At 57.3% G+C, this 10469-nt stretch overlaps 1 protein-coding gene across 1 annotated transcript; it reads right to left on the bottom strand.

Annotated features, from left to right (window-relative positions):
* Window positions 1-684: 684 nt before the first annotated feature.
* NHLRC3 (NHL repeat containing 3) lies at window positions 685-10428 on the bottom strand. The gene is made up of 7 exons (XM_045839216.1): window positions 10108-10428; window positions 9128-9280; window positions 8685-8832; window positions 6017-6217; window positions 3755-3846; window positions 2338-2450; window positions 685-1277 (listed from the first exon to the last, which is right to left on the bottom strand). The coding sequence occupies exons 1-7, from the start codon at window positions 10189-10191 to the stop codon at window positions 1025-1027; spliced, it is 1044 nt and encodes a 347-aa protein (XP_045695172.1). The 5' UTR covers window positions 10192-10428; the 3' UTR covers window positions 685-1024.
* Window positions 10429-10469: the final 41 nt, after the last annotated feature.

The following is a 10469-nucleotide window of genomic DNA, read 5'->3' as shown; positions in this document are numbered from 1 at the left end:
AGCCCGGCATCAGGGAGGGCGCGCGTCCCGAAGGAGGGAGAGGAAGGCTGGACGGAGCCGGAGGGAGCTAACAACACGCACCGGGAAGGCCGTCTCACCCGGAGCGCCGCCGTCTGGCCCCAGTGGTGACCAACGCGCCACGAGCTCCCGAGTTCCGCAGGCACCGCGACAACCGTCCTGCGCCGGTTTGAGGTAGACGGACGCTGGGAATGCACCGAGTTCTCGCTCAAGGGACAAAGGCACCCAGGAGGGCCCCTCCTGTACCCCCTTCCTGCCTTACAGCAGGAGGGCTGGGGCCAGGGGGGCTCTTTGCAAAGGAAGCCCCCAGGCTCACAGCGAGTCCACAACGTTTGGCCACTCGTCCGGCTGGGCTGCGCTGTCCCTCTCCTCCCTGGCTTTTCAAGGTGGAGCTCCAGCGGGCTCCTGTGCGGCGAGGGTAGGGCTCCCCTCCCCGAGTCCCACAGCACGCGCGAAGGGCAGTCCCCGTGTCTTCTGTGAGCTGCTCAGAGGGACCCGGACGAACCAGGCCTCTCTGCCCTGCGCCTCCAGGGCTGGGGTCCTGTGAGCACTGCGCCCCTCTCCCCCGCCCCCGAGCCCACGTGGCCCCACCTCGCACGCAGTCCATCAGATGTAATGTGAACCACCTGGAGGTTTGTGGTTCTTGGCGTGCAATTCAGTCAGGTATCCTCCAAACCATTTTTATTCGTTTCTCCCTCCCCAAGGACTAGTCTACCGAGACAAGTAACTAGGTCGCTGCCTCGCTATTTTCCGCTTCTTTTGGCCCCAGTTTTTTTAGAGTTAGATTTCTTTCATTAAAATATCCTTGTGCATTTACACGTAAAATTCAGTCACAAAAATGGCAGCGCAACATGCAACTATTAATGACATAGAAACAACTTTTCTGATACCAGATCAGGTAAAAACAAAGAAGTGAGTTCTTGCACTTGAACGTTATTTTTAGGCACTTGGACGGTGAGTTTGAGAATCCGAGCTTTCACTCGAGAGATCTCCAGGCAAACCAGCGTCAGAAATGGAAGGATGGGAAGTAGCTTTTCCAAGGGACGTATTTCTGCACTTGTTTCGCTCCGATTTCTGCGACGTAGATGGCTCCGGTGCGCCCGCTGACGTCCAGGAGGTGGGGCGAGACCTGGTCTGCCAGCTGGATGGAGCGCAGCACAGAGCAGGAGCCGATGCTGCCCACCGGGGGCGCGGCCAGGAACAGCAGCCGGCTGAGGTTCAGCTGGGCTACCACCGCGTGCTGCCCGTCGGGGGTGAACCTGCGGAGGAGGGGGCGTCGCACACACGCGGTCAGTCTGTGTGCAGGTCACACACGTGCTGACTCCCGCCTCCCTGCTGTCCCCATGGAGCTGGACGGCAGCAGGCCCCGACGTGCCGAAGGTCCTCCCCGCAAAGTCAGTCTGTGAGCCGCTCTGGTGGGTGAGCTGCTTGCAGCACGTTTTCTAGACTCGTGATGTGCTGGGTCGGCCTTTAACTGCCCCCAGCGTATCCGTAGTGTCACACACACACACACACACACACACACACACACACAGAGCAACGAGAAAAGAGCAAAGAGCTCTCGCAGCACTGCTGACCCACCCACCCACTCACTCACTCACTCACTCTATACAGGTCGAGCCCCCAGCGTGCCTGCCCTGCCCCGGGTGCGAGAACACGGCAGTGGACCAGACGCCCAGGTCCCTCCTCCTCTGTGCTCTGGTGGGGGAGTCAACAGTGGAACGCAGAGGTAAAGAGATGACACGCCTCCGTCGGGGCCGTGACAGCCCTGCAGAGGGTAAGGACCTCAGGCAGGGCTGGGCCACCGAGAGCCAGCATCGGCCGGGCTCAGAAGGAAAGCCGGGACGAGTTGGGGGGGAGTTCTTTCAAAAGGATTTTAAATTAATCAAGTTCTTTCAGGGCGGGATGACGAGATGCGTGGTGGCAGCCACAGCCATAGGTTCACCGAGGTCACAGGTAGGAACAGCAGCGCGGCGGGCGCACACGGAGCGGCAGGAGCGTCGGTGTCCGGCCGGGTCCGACCCGGTGACTCGGGGCCTCTGCTCTCATCCTGTGCTGGAACGTCTCCCAACTGCACCTCCAGGGGCATCTCTAGAGAAGGTGCAGCCCCCACCCGGGCCATGCAGGGTGCTGCGGGTCACCGACCACCGGCACTGGGAACCTGAGACGGTCGTCCCACGGCCCCCACACTCGTCTCCCGCCCCTCCCCCAACAACGAGCATCTCTGACTCGGAGCTGGTGCTCCCTCTCCAGGGAACCCCCCCCCCCACACACACACACCAAGGGAAAGAAGCCCTTGAACGAGCCGGAGGCGCTTGCCTGATGGAGGACGGCCCCTCTTCCGTGAAGCAGTCGTCCCAGGCTCCCAGCCAGGCTCCGGTGTCCCGCTCGAAGGCCTGGACGCGCTGGTTTCCCCGGTCGGCAACCCACACCTGCGGGCCAGACCCAGGGTTCGCTGGGGAGGCCGCCTCTGCGCCATGAGCAGAGGAGGCGGCGGTGGGGGGGGGGGGGGGCGGGGGAGCTTTATTTACTCTCACAACTTCTCATCGGTCTTGCACTTAGTTCTTAGCGGTCCCCCAATGAGAGGGTTATTAGAAGCCCCGTTCCCAGGCGGGAAGTTCAAGTTCGGGAAGGCTGAGATGTCTGGGAGGGAGCCCACAACCAGTGGGAGGGCCGCTCTCGGCCCTGGTCTGAGCCCCAGGCCTGGGGCGCCTGCCCACTCTGCTGTACCTCTGGGGGTGGGGGGACACGCGTGGCCAGGCCGAGGGCCACCCACCCCTCTAACCCGCGCTCCCCGTCACCGAGGCCAGTGGCCGCCAGTCCCCGGGCGGGGCAGCCAGGGTTCACTGGCCCCGCAGGAGCGTGGGCCTCTGCCTGCTCTCTGCCGGGGGTCTCCGACCTGCAGCACCTCCCAAAGGGGTGGCTCAGGAGGCTCCCAGACATGCCCGGAACGCCAGCAGGCCAGTGACAGGCTGAGCTCAGGGCTGCGGTCGGCTGCCACGGGTTGCTACTACGGCCTCTGCCGTTACCCGACGGGGAGGTGTGCTCTGATGGCACTTCCGGTGTGGCCGCCCCTGGGGGGACACCCTGGGCACAACAGTGAGGCCGCCCCAGCGGCACGTGGGTGGCGGGGCTGCAGAGGGCTACGAGGAAGGGACCGGAAAGGCGGCGGACCCTCCGGCCTCCGCCTCTCCCCCTCAGGATCCTCGGAGCTGCTGGGTTTGTGGACTCGGGGCTGTGTTTTCAGGGAAACCTGATTTCATCTTCGTCAACAGCTGAGAGTTCTGGTGGCCACGGAATTCATCTCCCTCTCCCTCTCCCACGGTGCTTTCTAGAACTGACTGTGCCTAATCCTAGGGTCAAAACTGCATCCGATTCCCACGGCAGTCTCCCAGCAGGAGAGCATCTCTCTCTCTTTCTCTCTCTCCTCCAGGGAACCCGACTCCCCTGCTGCCCCCCACGTGCTCCTTCTCCCCTGGAAGTGAGCAGCTCTCTCCTGCTCACCGGGGAGTGTTGGGGAGCCCCCTCCTCACAGGCTCCCCCGCTCACGAGGGAGTCCGTGGGCGCCCCCAGCCCCGCGGGAGGGTCCCCACACCCACATGTGCACACGCTCTCACACACGTGCACGTCCAGGACGGCCAGACACGCACAGGGGCCCTGAGGTCCGAGTGCACACGCCCAGATTCACACACCTAGACACACACACACACCGAGACACACGGACGCCCACTCTTACCCGGCCAAAGGAGTCCACGGTGACGCTGTGGGGCACGTGGAACTCGGCGGGCCCCGCCCCCCTCTCTCCGCGCAGCCAAAGCACCGTGAGATCTGTAAGGGGTGAGCACACGCGCGTGGCTGCAGCAGCACGGAGAACGCCTCACGCGCCTGCGTGTCGCAGCGCACGTCACAGGGTGCAGACGAACTTTCCGACCAGGGCCCCACTGTGTGCTTGCTGTTTACGTGCCCACTTGCCGGGTACTTCCGCTTCACAAAGAAATACCCTCCGGTTCCGAGCAGCGAACTTGCTTCTTTAATGATTACCTCCGCTCAAAATCACTGCCTAGGGGTCACGCCAGCCTCCTCCTCAAACCAGCTCCCTGGCCTCTAGCCTGCTCCCCGGCGCTGCCCCCCCTGCCCGCCCCCCTGTGCCGCACCACACCAGCCACATGGCATGCGCACAGGCCGTCTCAGCTCCCATCCTGCGGGGGGGGGGGGCGGTGAACCGCGGCCCCTGGGAACGCAAGTCCGGGTCCCAGCCTCCGGTGCCTGTGACTGCCGCCTCCTGCATGCACACGGGGTCTTCCCAGGGGTCGGGAAGGTGGGGAAGGTGAGATGCGGTGACCCCGGATTCAGGGTGGGCCCTGGATCCGAAGACCAGTGTGCTTACAGGCGGGCGGGGGGGGGGGGAGCTGGGAGAGGGATACACGGAGGAGGAGCTGTGGGGGAACCGGCAGGGACTGGGGCGCAGCAGCCACAAGCCCAGAGGTGCTGGGAGCCCCCGAGGCTGGAAGAGGCAGGAAGGGGCCCCCCCCCGGGTGCCTTAGGGGCACACGACCTCCCCACAGAAGCCAGACTTCTGGGTGCCACAGCCGCCGGGGGCACGCCCTTCCCGTGAGGCCGCCAGCTGTGCCCTTTGTCGCGCAGCCACAGGGCGGCGACGCGCCTGCGTTCAGTCTCCTTGATTTGCCTCCTCCTCTCTCTCCTGGACACTTTCGGTTCTTGCTGTATCCCCACCTCTTCCTCCTTCAACCGTCGCCAACCAATTCCACTTACTAGGCGACACACTAACCACACGGCCTCCTTGAGACAGGGCTCACTGCAAATACATCCTGACAGAGCATTGTGTCTTGTAAAAAAAACCAAAAAACAAAAACGGCTTCTGTAACATCCCTTTTCTGCTTAAAAAAACCCTAAATACTTGTGATAGCCAAATCACAGATCTTAGAGCCATATAAGGATCAAACCCTTAGACACACCACAGAGGACAGACTGCGCCCTGACGTGACCGTGAGCTGGACCCTGAACAGACTGGCGCCCAGCACCCCCCTCAGCCGGCTGGCCCCCCCATTCCTGAGGGCGGGTGGCTCCCGGGCTGGGGGGCCCTGCCCCTACAAGCACCGGGGCCTCTCCCTCTGCACCGCGCCCGCCCCGCCCCGCTCCACCTGGCGCTCTGGGGCCCACCGCAGCCTGGAGGACCCCGCACGGCCTTGCCGCCTCCTGGGCTCGTGCCTCCGATGTCACTAACGCTAGGCTGTCAGCCGCCTCCTCTGGTCTCTTGGCCCTGGGACATTTTCCCAGCATAGGCTCCCAAGGACACCCCGGGTCTCATCGTCTAACAGTCAAAAAGCGCACCCCCAGCGCCTTTCCTAGGGATGCCCTGCTGCCACCCCAGGCTGCCCCGGTGTGGCCCAGGCTTGGGGACGCCCCGCCCACCCGCTCTCCTCCCACCAGAGCCCGTTCGGGGCAAGAACTGCTTCCCGCCCCCCAGCTCTGGTCCTGCTTCCCAGACAACGGTATTTCCTCCTCATCGTCTTATTTCACCGTTTTACTGAACTTAGTGACTAACACTCAGCACCGCGGGGTAGCATCAGTAGCACTGAGCCGCCTCACCTGTAGCAGACCAGCGGCTGCGGGGCAGGGGATTCGGTAAAACACCTGCCGGTCGGTCGGCCTGCGCGGCCGCTCAGCCCCGGGTGCCGACCCCGACCGCCGACCCTGGACCCTTGGTTGGGCAGAGTGCCTGCTCAGCCCCCAGAGCCGCGGTTCCCAGCGCCTCCCGGGCCCTTCCGAGCGAGCACTGCTCTGGGTGAAGAATGAGCAAATCTATAACCGGTGCCCCGCACGCCTGTTCCGCCTTTTTCCTAGCAACACACTTGAGCCCGTTACACAGATTCGTACACAAGAGTTATCACTTTATATCGAGTATCAAACCAATTAAACCCCACTGACTACATGACGTTCTTACGTAAGTAACACCTTTTAAAACCAGGCCACGTACCTTGGGACAACTTGATCAGCCTGTTGTTCAGCCCTCCGTCCCCATCCACGACGTAGATGTCCCCCGTGTCTTCCACGTACAGCTCCGCGGGGCTGTCGAACTGCAGGGGGTTGAGGCCGGCGCCGCTCTGGCCCGGGGTCCCCAAGACTTGAACGAGATCCCCGAAGGAGTCGTATTTCTTAACAGTGTGGCCAAAGGGTCCTTTATAGAAAGACAGACACGAACATTTCACACATGTGACCACAGCACAAACATTTGTGTTTTTCAAGTGCAGTCGAACAACGGGGTGGGGAAGGTGTGTCAGGGGCCCAACCCCCGCCCAGTTGGAAATCACAGATCACTTTCCACACCCCCGAACTGAACTGCTAACAGCCTGCTGCCGACCAGAACTCATCGTGACACAGTTACCACATTTCATGTGTTATATGTGTTATACGTGGTCTTCTAACAATGAAGTAAGGTAGACGAAAGAAAATGTTATTAAGAAAATCACAAGAGAGAATAGATTTATAGTATTTATGGAAAGAAATCCACAGGTAAGTGGACCCACCCAGTCCACACCCATGTTGTTCAAGGGCCAACTGTAAACTGAGAGGAAAGATCTGATAGAATTAAACAGTGAGAAAAAGTTAACAGGCTCAGACACTCAAATGTTACATTTGACAAGCAACTGAGCGTCCTCAGTGGTTATAGCAAACCTATCCATGAAGTCAAGTCTCAGGCACTCCAAGATAGGTTCTAAATCCAAAGATATAAAACTTAAACAGCAGATTCCTCACACAGAAAGCTCCAACTAAACTGTCAGCACATCGTTTTCCAGTTCAGTCTCACAACCTGGAGGAAGCGATCCCAACAGAAGGAAGTCACCATAGAACCAGAAAACTGTTACTTCACTCATTCTGCACAGGTGTCGAATTTCAGTAGGTCAACAAAACAGTGCTCTACAACACAGATGTTTTAAATTGCATTTTCTCCCAGTGGAAACTAATTGAAAATTCAACTCATTAACTTCCTTAGGAAGGGACTAAATCTTTTCAAATTACTTGTATTTATCTTCTTGCTTATATTAAAATTTATCTGAGTGACACTTATCTTCCAAGCAGAAGTATAAAATAGAGTATTAACGAATAGGGAGAAGCCCCAAAGCAGCGAACAGACAGGGCCCTGAAGGCGCCCCAAGGCCGCACTGCCTGGTGTGCTTCCGAGGATAGCTGGGCACACTGCGCCTGCGGGAAATGATGTCATCAGCTTACATTACGATTCTGTCCTGGAAGTTAGTTTGTTACTGTATATGTTTTGGAGGCTGGAGCTAAACTTTGTAGCAATAGCAAGAGAACAAAACATTGTTTAAGAAAGCAAAGTCCAAAGTTTCTGAAGAATTAGCAAAAGACATAAAATACCAGTAAATATTTTTTTACATATAAAATGGCTGATTTGCAGTCATGTTTTTATTAAAAGGAAATTACTCCTTTCAAAAACGGGAAGGAATATAGAAACTGTCTTCAGGTTTGTGCATGGAAAAACCAGCTACAAGGGAAAGAATGAAGAGATCACGTGTTTTTTATTTCTGGAAATCAATGAAAGGTGTCACAGGCACTGAGTGAATTAGAAAGAAAAGGAGCAGATCTGGACCGTGTGAGGGGAGGCTGGGTCGCGTGGGTCTGGGAGGAGGGCTGACGGGACAGCCGCCAAGGTCCCGTGCTCATCCCTCTCCCACCCACCACATGCCCACCAGAGATCGGTGGGTAAGAAAGCCATGGTTCACATGTACAATGGAATGCTACTCGACCATAAAAAGAATGAGCCCTGGCTGGTGTGGCTCAGTGGACTGAGTGCTGGCCTGCAAACCAAAAGGTCACCGGTTCAGTTCCCAGTCAGGGCACACGCCTGGGTTGTGGGCCAGGTCCCCAGTTGGGGGCATGTGAGAGGCACCCACACATTGATGTTTCTCTCCCTCTCTTCCTCCTTCCCTTTCCCTCTCTCTAAAAGTAAATAAATAAAGTCTTACAAAAAACAAAAAAGAATGAAATTGTACCATTTGTGACAACATGGATGGACCTAGAGGACATGAAAAACAAGTACCACACAATTTCACTTAAATGTGGGATCTAACGAACAAAATACAGGAACAAACAAAACAGAGAGACTCAAACATGGAGACTGGATGGGAGGGGCTGGGGGCCTGGGGGCAAGAGGCGGAGGGACTGAAGTACACGGACTGACAGTTATGGGACAGTCACGGTGTAAAGTACAGCGCAGGGCACACCGTCGAAAATATTGTGACACCCGTGTGTGGTGCCAGGTGGGCACTGGAAGTGTCAGGGTGAACACTGGGTAACGCATGTGACCGTCTAATCAGCATGCTCTCTCCAGCTGAAATCAAGGCAAAGCAGCACTGAAAGTAAGCTGTCGTTGAGAAGTTGAAGAATTAGTTTGAAAAAGAAAAAAAGCTCTCGTCAAGGTAAAGACCATACAAAATGATAGCCTCCCTCTTAAACGTCTCAATGTTACAGAAGTGCGGTATATTTTTAAAAATACGTGACTTCATGAATCATTAAGCAAACTGGATCTGGCGGCTCTGGTGTTGAAACGTGCGAGCCAGAACACGGGCGAAGGTGGACTTTCTCTCCAGCTGCCGCTCGAGCTGCGCGCACCCCAGCACACGTACCGCTTCCCACGTCCGTGATCCAGACCGCCGGCTCCTGCGGGGTGCTGGCCGCGAACATGCCGTGGGGCGTGTCCACCGTGTGGTTCCAAGCGCGCAGGAAATACCCGTCCTCCGTGAACACCAAGACCTTCTGGACGTCGTCCCCTCTCTGAAGGCACACAAAGGTCATGGCTGAGACAGTGTCAGTTTTAAGGAAGTAATCTTCCCTTTGGCAGCGAGAAGCACAGCTTAAAGGTGAGTGGGGGACTTCCGGAGCACTTGAAAACTCAGCTTTAGGCAATCAGTATGTATCAAATGCAGAGTCATACAGTCACTTGAAAGCAATTCGAAAAACAAATCCCGTAATTGGCATGATGTAAAAACATACGGCTACTTAGTGCCGCACAACAGGCCGATGCTTCCTTTGTGTCCACGCACTTTTAAGAAAACCCAGTTTTACTTACTTGGGCCACGTACACCAGCCCGTTCAGGGAGTCCACCGCAACACAGAACGTTGCTCCGGTGAAGTACTCGGGGTGCTTGGGCCAGCCCACGTCCAGCCTGTAAAGAACGTCCTCAGTTCTCCAGGAAATTTGAAACACAAAGTCCCTTAAAACCTTAAATAAAAACAGAAGATTGGAATTCAGTTTATACTCTAGGGGAAAAAAAGCCAAAAAAAAAAAAAGAAGAAAAAAAGGCTCATTTTTAAGCTTGCCTTGACACCTAACACAGAATCAGAATGATTGGGAAGAAATGGGCTTATTCATTTAAGCGCCAAGATGACCAAAATACAGATCTGCAAATTATCGGAGGGTGTCAGGGCAGCCAGAAAACCCAGTAAGCCCATCGCCATTTAAAATACCGCACAAGTCCAAAATGCATGACTACACGAAACCTACGGGACATCCCAGCCTAGCCTCCCTCACCCGTGCTCAGCACGCTTCAGTTAGCTCACAGCTGGGCCATGAATCTCCAACGTCATCTCGCGAAGCCTTCGTCGTCTTCTCAGAAGAAGCAGAAGACATGGGTGTGTGTTTATCAACTTGACGGGACCCGACAACACAAAATACCGTGCAGAGTCGCACAGCGGGATCCCGTGCCGAGTACGGTGTCTACTGTATGGTATCGCTTTTGCACCATCCCAGAGCAGAAAAACCATACGCCGGGGACCCTCTATACATACATTTTTTTCCAAACTTACTTTTTATCATTTACTTATATTTTCTTTTCCGTCACCACTTATCCACCCTTTACTCTTGTCCACCTCCACGTCTCCGTCCTCCCGCGCGTGCACAAACATTTTAACCAAAGAGACAGCCACCATCCCGCCCACCCCCGCTGGAGACCAGCTCGTGCGCCCACCGCCTGCAGTGCAGAGGGAAGCGTCGCCTCCCAGAGGTGCTGTCCACACCCCAGACAGCCACGTCCTCGCTCTCCAACTCACCGGAGAGCCAGAAAGATGCGAATGCAAAACCAGAAAAACGAGCAAGCAGCCCGCGCCCCCCGCGCAGAGCCAGACTCTCGCCATGACGGAGCAGGGAGCGCGACGAGGCGCTCGGGCAAGTACAGCCTGGGCCCGAACGGGCCCCTGCGGCGCTCAGCGACTGCCGGCTCTCCGGGATGAAGGGTAGTGTCGGATCGCCCTTCCTCGGGGGCGCGGGGTTCGAGAGCCGGAAGGACCACAGGGCAGGGCGGTCGGGGATCCCCAGGGCGTCCCTGGGGCCCCGCCCCCGCGTCTCGCGCCTTCGGGCTCCGCCCCGTGTCACGTGCGCTCAGGCCGACCCGGGAACCAACCCTCCCCAGCCC

Source organism: Phyllostomus hastatus, unplaced genomic scaffold (assembly GCF_019186645.2).
Source record: "Phyllostomus hastatus isolate PE091 unplaced genomic scaffold, TTU_PhHast_1.1 phas_contig_29, whole genome shotgun sequence".
Classification (NCBI taxonomy): domain Eukaryota; kingdom Metazoa; phylum Chordata; class Mammalia; order Chiroptera; family Phyllostomidae; genus Phyllostomus; species Phyllostomus hastatus.
The sequence above is the reverse complement of the archived record's forward strand: the minus strand, read 5'-3'. Positions and strand labels throughout refer to the sequence as shown.